Source organism: Fulmarus glacialis, unplaced genomic scaffold (assembly GCF_000690835.1).
Source record: "Fulmarus glacialis isolate BGI_N327 unplaced genomic scaffold, ASM69083v1 scaffold16960, whole genome shotgun sequence".
NCBI classification, from domain to species: domain Eukaryota; kingdom Metazoa; phylum Chordata; class Aves; order Procellariiformes; family Procellariidae; genus Fulmarus; species Fulmarus glacialis.
Genome location: NW_009188476.1, coordinates 1,532 through 16,491, shown reverse-complemented (window position 1 = coordinate 16,491; position 14,960 = coordinate 1,532). Strand labels below are relative to the sequence as shown.

The 14,960-nt window shown below is 41.6% G+C and overlaps 1 protein-coding gene across 1 annotated transcript; it reads left to right on the top strand.

Moving 5' to 3' along the window:
- Positions 1–315: 315 nt before the first annotated feature.
- On the top strand, positions 316–11,948 carry LOC104077582 (chromosome unknown open reading frame, human C14orf166; the record flags this gene model as incomplete). The annotated part of the gene is made up of 7 exons (XM_009578868.1): positions 316–450; positions 1,989–2,088; positions 3,319–3,405; positions 4,545–4,633; positions 7,036–7,104; positions 10,780–10,828; positions 11,607–11,948. Coding segments are annotated over 7 exons (684 nt in total), but the record flags the coding sequence as incomplete, so codon positions are not given.
- Between the last annotated feature and the right edge of the window lie 3,012 nt (positions 11,949–14,960).

The following is a 14,960-nucleotide window of genomic DNA, read 5'->3' as shown; positions in this document are numbered from 1 at the left end:
TTGTTTCACCTTTCCTTCTTCACTTACTAAGTTATAACTATATTCCCAATAAAAACAATCTGTTGGTTGGTGTCTTTTAGTGTAGTCAGTCAGCCATAGCCAATTCGAAGTGACTTGAAAAATGAAAAACACTCAGTATTGAGTTTTGGTCAGAGGTTATCCTGGAATACATGATTTTAGTGTTGGAGGTGTCTTTCTTTATGGTAAGATATGAAAGCGCTCAGGGGCACCAGTATTTGTTTGTATGAATTGGGTCAAAACTTAAGGGCTTGTTTTTGCCCTTAAGATACTGGTTAATTCTTGCTTTGTTTACTTCTCCTGACAGATGAAACAGAATTCAGAAATTTTATTGTCTGGCTCGAAGACCAGAAAATCAGACATTACAAAATTGAAGACCGAGGGAATTTAAGAAACATACACAGTGATGACTGGCCCAAATCATTTGAAAAGGTATTTTGTTCTTTCGAACACAATTTTAAATTATAAGGATGTCTTATGTAAATGATGATTAATAGCTGCTGTAGTTGTTGAATGTAAATTACTCTGAATATTTGTCTTGTCTCTGAACTTTTACATTTCTAGGAATTTAAATATATTGTTGAAGCCAGACTGTAGGAGTTATTAAGATGGTAGAACTTTTTGTATGCAATTTTCACTCAGCTGTGTTTTTGCAATAGGTGGTATCCATCCTAATCTGTTTCTTGCCTGATTTGATTTAGCTCTTGAAGTAGAAGGAAAGTTGACTACAGATGAACAGCTTTTTCTGCATTAATGATTCTTATGTACCAAAAGGAAAATGGATTAGGCTAATGCATTCGTAGGCTTTGCAAGCGTGTAGAAGAAAGCTACTGCAGCTCATCTCTGCACCTCCTGTTATTTCAGATGATTTTCCACTGCTAGCGCAAAGCATGGCAAGCAGCCATCACTTTGTGAGTGATCTCCTGCGTGCTCGTGAGCATTTTGAGTCGCCATAGGGCTGTCGAGCTTTCCCTCTTGGTTCCCATTTCCTTTCTCTCAAAATGGCCCTGCGAGGAGCTGAAAACACTGCTCCGTAATGCTCAGTGCCCATTCATCTCACTTTTTTTTCCCCCTGGAACCGCTGGCCTTGCTCACTGCCCAAGAGGATTGGAGTTGCAGTGCTCGTGCTTTGCAGGCGGGAGCCTAAAGCATTCTAATGCCACACACATAAATGTACGAGCTATTAGAACTACTGGCAGCTGGTGGTGTTGTGATATCAGTGGTATCTTTCTTGGCTTGGTCAGACTGTCCTTCTCTGTGTGCCTGCCAGGGGATCCCGGCCTCCTCTCCAGCCCCTGGTGCCCTTTCCCTCCAGTGCTGCTGCTGCCGGAGTAGAGGCTGTGTGGCGCTTCTCTCCCTCCAGCAAAGGGGCACAGCAGAATGTCACTATATCCTGGGCTTTGGGAGTCTTGGCAGCAGGCTGGGCTGGGTCCTGTGTTCTGGCCTCAGAAGAGCAGGGACAGTGTCCCAGCCACGTTTTGTCTTCTCTTGTGGTACACAATCCCTAAGGAATGGAAAATTAGTTCTGCTGTCCCTCCGAATTCTCTGATACCAGTATTGTGAAAGCCTTAGGTAACATCATTCCTCCCTTCTGCTTTACACAGGAAGTTTTTTATGTAATTTGTTCTCTATCCTTCGCCTTTCCCTTGCCTCCACTTACTGTGTAAAATGAACAGAGAGCAAAGAAAGGGGTATTTCGGTTTCTCTGGTTGCAGTCTGACAATGAATAACATTCATTAAAAAGCAGGTGCCATTACTAAATGGCAGACTCGAGTTAGTGGTGGATTGGAGCACTCTAAAATGTCTCAGATGGATCAGATGCCACAGCCGGATGTTTCACAGGGATGCTTTCTGTTAATAACTATCTTCTAACAACTGTAAGGTCTGTGGGAAAGTGACTGTTTACAAAACAGTTCTGTGCTCCTAGTTAATTCATACAGGTCAATCTGTTTTCTCTTTCTACTCCGCAGTATATGAAAGATGTAAACTGTCCTTTCAAAATGCAAGAACGACAAGAAACAGTGGACTGGCTTCTTGGCTTAGCGGTTAGGCTCGAGTATGGAGATAATGGTATGGGTGAATATATTTAATATTTTCAAAATGGTAGGGAAATGTGGTTTTCTATTTAATTTTATGAAGTATTTGTCAAATTAAGACAATGTCAAAAGTATATATTGTTTTCTTAAAAAAAAACCAAAACATAATTTCATCTTGCTTGGTTTTGCACCATATTCGGATGTGAACTGTTTCTCTTCAGCTCCCATGGGACAGTGCAGTAGCATACTTGCATTTATTACTTTATTTCTGGATATAGCAAACCCCATTGTGTATATTTATGTCCTTCTCCCTGTGGGATTGCCTTTATGAGAACTTACTCTAAAGTGTATTAAATGCATTTTCTTTAGTACTACATTTATTCGAATAAGTTATTCTTAGACCCCTGTTTCACAGGGAGCAGCTCGTGAACCCTTGGGAACTAGGGCAAGGTTATGAAAAAGTTAAGTTAAATCTCTACAGTCGGCAGCAGTTTCATTTTCTTATAGTGAGAGTGCAGATACAAATGTAATTACTGGTGGCAAACATAATAATAGCCAGAGTACTGTTTCCCATTACCTTGAATTCCTGCAGGGCTGAGCTCTGCCCAAAACGGGGACGGGATATAAGTACCTGCAATCTGTAGAGCTGGTTCTCAGTCCCTCATGATGGAGAAAATGAGCTGCCTGTGACTCGGGGGGTACGTGAAGATGGAGGATCCAGGAGGTGCCATCCTCAAAAGGCTTGAAAAACCCCCTGTGTGGTTGTAGATGAACGCTGCAGTCTCTAAAACAAAGCCTTCACTGGAAATGTTTTACTCGCTGATCAAAACCAACTTCAGTCTGTAGTTCTTGAGCCCTACATATGCTGCTGATTGAGGCAGAGGGCCAATACTAGTTGAACTGATGGATTTTAAAAGTGGTAGAACTGCAAGGTGCAGCTTGTTCAGCCTTCTGGGATGAAGACTGTAGGAAGGACCTTAATCAAGAGCATAATGCCCTACATAAGCGTGGAGCATGCTCTGATGCTGCTCTTGAATAGCATGTAAGCTCTCTGCAGATGGGAGCTGTTAGGGTAGCTCACTAGAATGGCAGCCTCTGGGGACCTTAGTAGGGAGCTCCAGAACATCAGTGTATAAGCCCAGAAGGCTCTTGGGCAATTAGCACACCACAAAAATACACCTATAGCAAACTACAGCTAAACTTTTAGCTAGTTTTTTTTGTCATTAGCTCGAACGGTGTTCATGTTTGCTTCTTAATTTAACAGCTGATAAGTACAAGGATTCTACCCCTGATGGTGCGAAAAATACTGACAATACAGCAAAAAACGCAGAACCGCTGATTAACTTGGATGGTAAGTGTGCAGCAACCTACTGTACGGATACATCGTACGTGAATGTGTGTTGTTCTTCAGATTTTAAGTTGTTACAGTACTGAGATACATACAACTTTTTAAAGCCCCATTTAAAGCTTTAAGAATGCAGGGTTTATATATTCTTTTACTGCTGGCTCAAACTACCTCTTTGTGAACACTGTTTTGAGAGTTACTTTTTGAGTTGTTTACACTTGTCTGTATTCTACTCAAGGAAGGAGGAACTGCTGCTCCATGTGAATTCCAGGTACCAGGATGTGAACTGATGCAGAGCTTTTCCTGTTGGGAAAAAGGGGAAGGGCAGAGGGGAGAATCTTTCCCAGCAGAACGAGGTGCTCAGAGAATTGATCAGATATGAATAAATTGGGAGAGCTCTTAACAGGCAATGAGGAAGCAGCTGAAGGGTATTGACCTTAACAGCTCTGCAGAGAGCTCTGTAAAACATGAGTACTTACTGTGGGTTAGGGTGAAGAAGCAAGATACCTTTTGACTGTAGACTCTAACATATCTTTGGGGGGAAAAAAAAAAGCTAAGGAAACATGATGGCAGACTGTTTACTTTAATACTGTCATGTATTACACATTGGATCGGTCTTTCCCAGCTGTACCTCTCATAATCATTTTAATTTTTTTAAATGCTAAGTACATTCACAATAAGTGGAAGTGGTGGAAAATAGCTACTAACATTAGCCCTAAATCCCCCAAGTCTTCTCCCATTGCTCCTTCTACAAAAAGACAGCTAGGGATTCGTCCTGCCCTCACCCAGCAGGCACAGTTCTGCTGTGCAGTGATAAAAAGATTTATAAAAGAGAATACTTTCGTGTAATTGGCTTCATTTTTAAAGACTTAACGCAGGTTTCCTGTGCGGTAGGACATATGCAATGTGTTTGGCATTGAAAACAATGCTGTTTGTGCTTGGATGGTGTTCTGCAACCTGGTTATGAAGCCTGGTGCACACTTTGATTGCTTTGTAGCCAGACTCAGTGGTTGCTCACTGCTGTGTATCCATGGCCTTGCTCGTCCTTGAGAGCAATCCGATACCGTGGAGTCAGGAAGCCAATTCTGTCTTTTGGAGCCAGTTAAACTAGCATTTGTTTTTAATGATGATGATTATTTTTACAGTTAATAATCCTGATTTCAAGGCTGGAGTGATGGCTTTAGCTAATCTGCTTCAAATTCAGCGACATGATGATTACTTGGTAATGCTTAAGGTGAGTTTCACAGTTTTCAGACCTCCTTTCTTCCTTCTTTTCCCCGGTGGCTGGTATGTGTGTAATAGCTTGTAGTGCAGAGTTACTGATAACTAAGACTTTTTAGGCACAAATAGAAAGTAAAACTCATCTTGTATGTGCCTTTTCAAGCAGATAAGAACACAGAGTATAAATCACGGAAATTAACGCAGGGATAATTATCTTGATAAACAGTTCATTTGTACTGAGTTCCTGGAATTCCAGCACTGAGAACTGTTGTTCAGAATTTGAAGTGCTCTAGATTAGCTGAAGTACTGCTTTATGTGTTTTTCATGAACCTCAGAAATATTGAGGAACACACTCAAAAGAGAAGATTGTATTCCAGTGCTAGAAATTAAGAGAAACTTGAAAACATAGAGGCTAAGTGATGCAAAGGATGTTTTAAAACAGACAACCTAGGGAGGAGCCACAGTTAAAATCTACCTCCTCCTTTTTTGGTCCTATGAACTGTTTACTTCTTGTCATTGCTGAAGTCAGTTTAATTTAGTCTTGACAACTAATCATGGCTTTTAAATGCAGTAAATAGGCTAATGAATTTTCTAAAGCATCTTTTTTATGACTTTGATAAAATTTGTGACTTAGTGGTGGAACTCCGTAGTTATCTGTAAATTTTGGGTTGAACCTGTACTGTATTCTTTAGGTACTGTGTTTACTGAGACTGTAGCAATCCTGAGTTCCCACTTGATCATGTCATAATACGGAAATAAGCTTAGTGTTGTTTGGCACTAAAATAAACTCATTTCACTGAAAAAACCAATGATGTCCATCCATTACAGAAGCTGTGATACTTGCTAAATTTATTTTGGAGAAACTAAATGCCATGGGTATTGAAGTTTATATAGTGTGTGTAAGTCTGTAATACTTAAAAAGTATTATCATATTATCGTGATTTCCTAAGGAATTAACCGTCTGCAGTTATCCTATCTACTACTTTCTCATTGTCTCCAGTATGGTATCTTCCTTTGCCTTCCCAAAATAGCCTTTGAACTCTTAACCACCAGCCTGAATTTTCTTGCTTTTAATTACAGTGAGAATAGATTCCTGCAATGGCAATTTATGTTACGTGAGCAACAGTAATTCTAGTTTTCAGGGTTTGATGGTATTAGAATGTGCCAGTGAAACTCTTAATTCACAGTAAGCAGGTTTGCAGTGCGCAAGTGGAGAATTTATGATCCCTATTCAGGCTTGGACACTCTGGAATGGATGCTTAGGGAAGGCCAAAGGGTGCAAGCACGCCACAGACATCTGGCCAGACCTTGGCCAGAGTAAGCGGAGAGATATTTGGAGTCCCATTTTATTAATTTGAATTTGGCAAGTTGATCAGAAAGCATCTATGTAACACAGTTGGATATCCTTTTTCTAATGCAAAAGGCACTGAAAATTCTCTTATATGGGGTCTGGTTTCACTGCTGGAGTTTAAAGTTAAAATCCTCATCAAATCACTCTTTTGTCCAGGCTACTCCCTTCAGTTAGAAAGATTTCTAGAAGTGTTCAGTGGCAACTTTTTAGTATTGCCTCTCAACTTTTAATCATGACCAAAAAATGAGAGAAATCTTGGGGGAGAAACATGAAGCAGTAAGACTGCTTCTGTCACATTTGGCTACTCATCAGGGGAAGTCTGAGGAATGTGTTTGACAGACCCAGTTCTTTCTGGTGGAAGTCTGCCTGCATGGTATTCTTTCAGTTATTTTTAGAGGCGTTTACAGCTGTAGGTATCAGTAACTGATAGCTCCAATACGATTTCGTGCTATGTACTGGAGCCAGTAAAAACAGATGAGCAGCAGGATTGTTAAAATCAAGGCTGTTCTTGTTCCTGTGTCTAAAAATAATTCCTTTCTGCTCTCAGTCTCTTTAAAACCTGGGTGGGTAGCCTTGCTCCAGGCTTTTCTGCATGTGGAAGTGGTTCAGCACCTACTTAAAGATGCCGATAGCAGGATTTCCTTCCTGAAGAAGCTCTATTGCTGCAGCATTAAAGGTGTGCGATCTCAGAAAAAAAAAAATGGTGCTGCCACTTTGGGATTGCGATCAGCTCCTTCTGGAAATCTCAAGCTTTCTTGACTGTTCCTAGTACTTTGCAGTTTCTGCCCCAGTAGTGGCTGAAATTAGTAGTGTAATGTCCTTGTCTCTTCTGTTTAAGCTGCCTTCCCACAGCCAAGAGACTACACCTGTGTAAGACACTACTTGCAAAGAATAGTGCTGTTTGAAAAGGTTTAAGGTCTGAAAGAGTTTTCCAAAATGTCTTTCACAAAACTGTTGGTTTGAGGTTATGCTAGGTTATAACGTTGGCTCCTTTTCCCTTGGAATTGCTGAGAAATGCATCAAGACATAAATTAATTACTCTTGCCTTTAAATCTTTTTCCTAGGCAATTCGCATTTTGGTTCAAGAACGCTTGACGCAGGATGCCATAGCGAAGGCCAGTCAGTCCAAGGAGGTTTGTATATACACTGCATGAGTCTAGTGTTAATTATTCCATATCGAGTAAAGGCATAAATGTATGCCATCTCAGTCAAAACCACTTCTGTTTAAATACTTCACTTAGGAGGGTGGTGGAAACTTCCTTTATCTTCACCATCCTGATTCTAAAAGACCCAGAGGATTATGGAGCGTATAGAAAGCTCTCTTTGTTTTGGCTGAATACAAATATATGTACCTGTATGATATATCATGTAAATAGCTGTTCTCCTATCTTCGTATTTGCTAGAGGATTACCCTTACTGTTCAGTGCAGCAGGCCTACAGTATGAGAAGAAATGTATGACCTGGCTTTTCCTTGGAATTGGCAGCGTTGGCTGCATAAACAGGTTGAACCATTCCTTGTATGGAGTGTTTTGCTTCGTATGTATACCTCATATGTGTTTAAGGAATGGGATGTTGGACGTCCAACTCCTCCCTCCTTCCCCAAAGAAAGAAATGGTGAAGGAAACTTCTGCACTTAAACCTCAGATTTTGCAGAATGATTTTCTAACCACAAGCTGTCTGTAAGATGTTCCAGGGAATGACTGTGGGTTTTCATATTGTCATCTCTTAAACACCCCAGTTCTCCAGCTCTTCTCTCTGGCATTTGGTGCAGCAGGTCTTGGGCGCAGCCAGGGAAGGCAGCTTCTCTTGCCCTGCAGGTGTATGAGGTGTCCCTGCTAACGCGACTGGATCTGGTCAAAGAGCGCAAGTCCCTTCATCTCTTCTGGCAGCTGCTCGGAACAGTCCATGCTTTATTTATTATCATAACACTGCTTATGGTGTTTACTAAGTGGCAATCGCAGGTGCTCTGAGTTGCAGTGCAGTAATTGCCAGAAGCGTTGGAACAGTAAATTAAAGCTTTGGTCCTGTATATCCATAAAAACCGTTAAAAGAGCAGGAAAATATGAAAGCAGCTGAGACTGCTGTATTCATTTTAGGTTCTATAACTAATGTTACTAAAAAGCTGGGTTTAGTTGTTGTTTACATAGCTGCGCAGCTGACATGCAGGGATCAAAATGGGATTTTTCTGTGTGTTTAGCAGAACTAGCTTCTTTGAAGAGAAGTGAATTTTTTTCATGACAAAGAATGGTTCGTATTCCATAGGTCTTCAAAGTGTCATCAGGTCTTAGGTTGAAATGTCACTGTGTCACTGAATATGATATATGTCACTGGGAGCGTATTCTCATTAGGAATGCTAAATTTCAAGTGAGGCGGAGAAAAGGCAGGGAGTTGGAGGCAGGAAAACAGCTTTATCTGTGCCAGCAGCAATCATCAACATTGTAATGTACCAGATGAATGAAGAAAATATCTTAAAAGCCAAGGTGATAGCTGGGTTGCAGGATAGAAGGAGAAGAAAAATAAACCTCTGCTTCTGATTTTGGCTGGCTTGTTAATGGCCAAAATGCTAGCCAGTGACACTTTGTGTATTAAGCCTTGTCCCTGGACACAGGTTATAAATGTCTGACTGCTGCACGGCAGACGACTTAATATCCAAAATGTCATGAGTTGCATTCTTGGCAATATCAAGATAGAGTGGAGAAAAAATGAAATAGATACAGACATGTTCTCTGACTGAAGGACTATGCTGAGGACACTTAACACTGCTGTGCCTGTGGTTTAAATGTACCAAATAAAATGGGGGGGGGGAGGAATCTTGTTACGTTGTCAAGGTATGGTTTTCAAGATAAGACATGACTTTTTTTTTTTTTTTTAGATTATATTTTGAATGGCTGGCAATTCAATGTACTCAGTGTCTAGACAGGATTCAGATTTATACTGACAGACTCGTAGGCTGTCCTTCTGGGCTTTCTTTGCCTGATGAGTGTATCCTAGGCGGGATCAAGTACAACAAATGCCCTTCAGGATGCTCCCAAAGGCTACACCTGGGGCATATGTGAAAGCACGTATGGGTATATTCTTCCCCCTACTCTGAAATCTGGAAACTTCTTTTTTCCTCCCACTCCCAGAGAATCTACTTTTCCTGTTGACACTTCCAGTTACAGGGGAGATGGCTGCAGTGGTCAGGCCTGTTGCAAGTGTTTTGTGCAGCATTTTTAAATTAAATTTTTGGGGAATGAGGCTGTGAAGTGGAGTAGTCTGTGTAGTTACAGATTTAAAGGTGCTCTTCATTTCTTTCCCTGTTTGAAGCTGCTGTGCAAATGAGCATATGCTTCTTGTAGTTGTAGCAGCAGTGGGTGCCTGTCTAGCCCAGCGCCTGCTACGAGATCCCTGCTACGGGCTATGGGGCTTGGGAAAGGCCAGTCTGCTGCTCTGTCAAAGGCAGCTTCCACCAGCCAAAGAGGAGCTAACATACGGGGTGGTGGGAGGAAGGCAGGGTAAGTAATGCTGCGCTACCAGGGTGTCTCAAAAGACCACCTCTGAAGGTGCCACTGCGGTCATTCAGCATTGGAGGTGCCTGGAATGGCCCTGGGGAGTTAATCTACAAAGAACTGACTGAATCGATGTTTTGCTGCTTCTGTGGCTCTGAGAAAATACTGGAGTGGCAATGAGGTCTTTGCAGCCTTAAGCGTAAACTTGATTTCTTAAAAAGTATATGTATGAAGTCTGATATTGCTAGAATTTGTTTGAAGTGGCATTCTTAACAACAAACTGTATAAATTTTAACAATGCAGATGTATTTTTAAGATTGCAGTTGAACATCCATTTTACTGTAAAGGCTGTGGAAAAGAACCACTTTTTGCAAATGGGGTATTAGAGTTAGTTTCAGTCAGCATTTTGTATTTAGTTTGTGTTTTGATCAACTCAGAATTTTTTTTACAGGTGTATAAAAGCCTCTAAAAGAAATCCTCACTGTTTAGAAGGTTTACAACTCCATCATTGTAGAAACTAATGGTATTGAACCAAATGTTTTTGTCATGCAAGGCAAATGTTGAAAAAAGTTATAGAAGTGGTAAAAGTAAATTCTAAGATTTGCATTGTTTAAATCTAATTTTGTGTGGATGTTGAAACATGGTGAGTGATTGTTTAGCATGACTGCTCCTCCACAGCTGAAGAGGGTAAAGGAAAGAGAGCAATGCTTATAAATGACCACTAATAAAATTTTTCCTTGTACTGTCTTAATAGAGCAAGTGTTTAGAAAATTGAATGTTTAGCTTTATTCCTAAGCTTAACACTTGAGAAAATGCTTCTGGGGACGTTGATGGAAGTTGCGAGCTCAGTGCTTGAGAAACTCACTTGATTACAGTGAATTTTTACAACTCTCAAATCAGCCAGTGCTTTGAAAACTGGCAGCTCTTTAAAGGCAATAGTTTCTAAGAAAGCCTAGTTTGTGCATGCTTTTTGTTTGTCTGGGTAGCGATGTTGCTGGATTGGGTATTCTCTTGCAGTACTGTTGTTAGCCTTTTAAGGATTGAACGTGGGCAGTGTGTATCCAATGGGGTTTGCTTGACAAGTAGGGGGATTATTAAACATGAAGATTTTTCTTCATTAATGCTCCGGGTTTGATGTTTCAGGGCACAAGGGCACTCATTTAATCAGCATGATGACTTTTTGAAGTTGTCACACATGTCTCTATAAGCAAAACTTGTGTATTCTCCTCCAGAGTTACCTGCTATAGTACTTGATTTTATTTTCCAAACATGCAAAATGACACTTCTAATTACATTTGAACATGCTTTTTCTTTTTAAAGGGTTTGCCTGTTGCTTTAGAAAAGCACATTCTTGGTTTTGACACAGGAGGTAAGCAGTCCTCTTAGTGTTACTTTTAAATAGTGACGTTTAACAAAGTATATTACTGTCAAATATGTAGATAATGTGTACAGTAAAAAAGCCTGTAGTGGAAAGAATCGCTCCCTCCCAGCTTGTTATTTACAAGCACTCCTGAGCATTTTGTTTTAGAACAGAAAAGCATAAATCTTAGCTGTGGAATATGTTGTTTTAGAGTAATGTTTAAATAACAGCTTTTAACGGCAGCCACGTTTGCAAGCAGAAGGAATGCATCTCATTACTGTTGTCTTGTAAATCTTGCTTCTACCAGCAGAGGACCTCTGTGCTTCTTCCGTGTGTTTTGTAGAATCATAGAATTGCTTAGGTGTTGGAAAACACCTTTAGGATCATCAAGTCCAACTGTTAACCTAGAACTAATTTACCTAAAATCTAATTGGAGGCAGCGCAAGCTGGCATGACCTGATAGATTGTTTTGTAAAACAATAGCCAGATGACCTGGGACTCCACTAGTCTGGCTTCACTTTTGCCCCATGCACACCTAAATTACTACTCAAGGCTTCATACTGACACGACTTGGGTGTGGAGTACTGCGAGGGCTGCAGGAAGCTGAGCGAGGTTTTGCAGAGCACCCTGTCCCTCTCTAGCAGCAGGGAAAGTTGTTCCCTATTTCAAGCATGAAAACCACAAGCATGAATGAAGTGCAGAGCACTGACTTAGGTTAAGCTTTTCTTATGACCTTCATGTCAGATGAAAATGCTTGATACGACTTCTCTTTCTGCATCTCACCCAGATGCTGTTCTCAATGAAGCTGCCCAAATTCTCCGACTGCTGCATATAGAGGAGCTCCGAGAGCTGCAAACGAAAATTAATGAAGCGATTGTAGCAGTTCAGGCGATTATTGCTGATCCCAAGACGGACCACAGACTGGGGAAAGTCGGGAGATGAACAGATAAAAGCTTTTAGTCTCTTGTGTACTTAGTACAATTAGGAACTCTGTACAACTCTACAACTCTGGCATGCTGTTTGAAATGGTATTACTTTACTGTTTTGAAAGAAAACAGGAAATTGAATTCTGACTTCTAATGAATTATCATTTTTCTTTAAATAAATGAAGTTGGGGAAAATAGACAAATTGTTCTGATTAGCTCTGAGTTGGCAAATATGACTTTTTCATTGTGTTTGGCTTTGTGTTGAGAAGGGAGTGTTACATAAAGGCTCTGCAGATTCCTCTTCTGCTGAGGTCCTGGCTTGCTTGCTGCTTCTCCACAGTCTACCCTACAACTGAAATACTTAAAAACTAAATCCAAAGGAAAACTGAAAACAACCATTTTATTCAATTATTGAAGTAACCTAGAAAAAGTGAAGCATTACAACGTAAATGGTATTTCTGAACATGTATTGGTCTACACAGGGTAGGTCTATGAAGGCACTTAGAAGAACCAACAAGCATGAACAGATCAATTCTAGCATATTCTTCTAATATAAATACTAAAAGACATGCATTGAGGCAGTGGTGAAAATACAGAATTGTCTTCTGGAAAAACTTCATTGCCTTTGCCATATCGCATAACTGTTCTGCACACTTTTGGAGCACACATAGTCTCTGTCTTCAGGGCTGTAGATTACTTAGACCCAGCAAGATACTGCATCCAAAGCTTCCCATATGCACTTATTTTGTGATAAAAGGACCTGTTGGTCAGATTGTCAAAACTATTAAAAATTAATCCATTCTTCTTCCAATAAAATAAAACATTTGAATAAGAAAGCTACATTTTAAATTTGCTTGCATAAGCAAGAGTTAGAGTAATGGCCTAAGAGTCACAGGACCATTTTTTTGTAATATATCAATGTTTTTCACTTTTAAAAAATACAGTAGTAAAGACTTGAGGTATAGCTTCAAAAAATACTTTTGCAGGAAAGTAGGTCGCTTCATTGGCCTCGGTTAAGGGTTTTCCCCCTTAGTTGTATGCAGTGACAGTTTTCTGGGTCTGAAGTTCTTTTGGGTGCAAAGATTGTTGTGTCTCAAAATAGCAGTAACTATTTCCTTGCTGCAGAGAGAAATGGCTATCTTTAGCATGTCAAGCACATAGCAGCCATCAGACAATCACGAGGGGGTGGGTTTTGTTGTGTTTTACCTCCAGGGCAGTAGGGATAAACTGCAGTTATTCCATAGAGATGTGATCGCTGTTCTGGAAGATACTCATCGGTAAAGGAGCCAGTTTCTTTATCGATAGCTATCACGCCATCTCTGGTGATAAAAGGGGGAGAAGTGCTTTACTCATCTGTAAAACTTGTGGGTTTTTTCCCCCCATCTACATGCATTTAAGAACAGATGCAGCTAAAAAGATTGGTCTGAACACCTGCAGAACAAGTGGAAAGAAATTTGCCCCATAAAATGTACATCCAGCTCATTCAGGGCATTTCTCTTTGGTGATGCAGAGTCACAGAGACAGCCTTCCAAGGAGAGATTATCTCCCTGAGAGTCTCCTCCAAGCGTGGCAAGCACTTAAGCGTTTGTTGTAATCTGCTAAGATTTGACTGAAGTTTTGAGAGCTTCCAGCTGGAATGGGAATAGAGGCGAGTTCCTGATGCTGAGGGCTTTGGGTGGCGGGGGAGAGGGAACGACTGAGGACAGAATCTTTTCTTTGACTTAATCTAGATTCAGAAACTCATGCCAAGTTTTATTTAAAAAAATAATAACCACTATTTCTGTCCCTCCCAGGAAGCTGGGGTTGTTTCTAAACAACTGTTCTGCGCTGAGATTTACAAGCGGGTGTTGCTGAACGTGGTGCTGCAGGAGACCCAAGAGAGCGCTCTGGTGAGGTTCCAGGACTCGGGACCGGGGAGCAGGCTGGGGACCGCGTTTGTTTTCCCCCCTCTGGCTCAAAGCCCCTCCAAGCTGCTCGCTAGCATGACTCCGGCAGGGAGTGGCGGAGGCTGGCACCCGGTTGCTTAGGGGAGCGGAGCCCTAGGAACTGCTAGCTCAGCGCTACCAGCCATGGGAGGGAGCAGGTTTTCTTTCCTTACCGTCTCCAGTCCGTGTGGTAGAAGTGATTGGCGTAACTAATGATGCTGAAGGGGTAGTTGAGGTTGTTCTGTATGACGCGCCGGCCCGTGCCGTCGGGGAATGTGCACTCCAGGTGCTTCGTTCCTTTTCAAACACAAGACAGTTACCAGGCCACAAAAAACCCCCACCAAACCTGTTCTTTGTATTCACTAATTTTTGAAACAGCTTCTCAGCCTAAGGATGTAGTACTCATGCTGTGAGTCCCCCAGGCCCATCACACCAAGTCCTTTGGGGCAGGACAGTGGAAGGGCTTAGAGGGGATCGCAGACAGCAATGGGCTAAAGACATACGTAGCTGTTTTTTCCCCTCGAGGCTTAGTGTTGTAGTCTGATCCGTCCTCGGTGAAGTTACCTGCATCTGCCCAACAGAGCAGCTTGGAGAAGGGGTCAAACGTCAGGCCGTTGGGCAAGCCGATGTCCTTATTCACCAGGACCCTCCTGTCGGCTCCGTTGACAGTGGAAGTTTCGATTTTGGGTGCCTCACGATTCCAGTCCGTCCAGTAAAGGTTGCTTGGGAAATAATTACATAATGAACAAAGAGGACACACAACAGTAAGGAGTGGTAGGAGATTATCAGCTTTCTCTTCGTTACTGGTTCTTGTCAGGAGAGAGGCCTGGTTTTCCTCTTAACAGTGCCTGAAATAAATCTTAATTTGATTTGAAAAAAATCTCTAAAAGAAAACCAGAATGATGTCAAACATGTTTACGACCCAAACTGTAGCTCCTAGACGAGGGCGAGTCTTAGGAGTAGCACATTTTGTATCACAACAGCACCCTAGAGGCACAGCTTGTGTTTTCAAACGCCAGGCATGCTTCAAAGCTTTTAAAAAATAATGTACAGCCTGACACTGAAACAGCAGGTTTAGCCAAATCCTGAATTATTAAATAAAAGAGGGGGTGGGGAACAGAGCCAATCCCTCCTACGGGGTGTGCAATGCAGGAGAGCTGCTCCCAGAGTCAGGATGGGGCCTTGGCACCACTGCATGTGTCCGACTTGCAGCTTGCAAAGCCCTGCGTGCAAATCCCTCCAGAAACGCTGCTGCTCACCCTCGGACGGGGTCCACTGCGATGGCCCGGG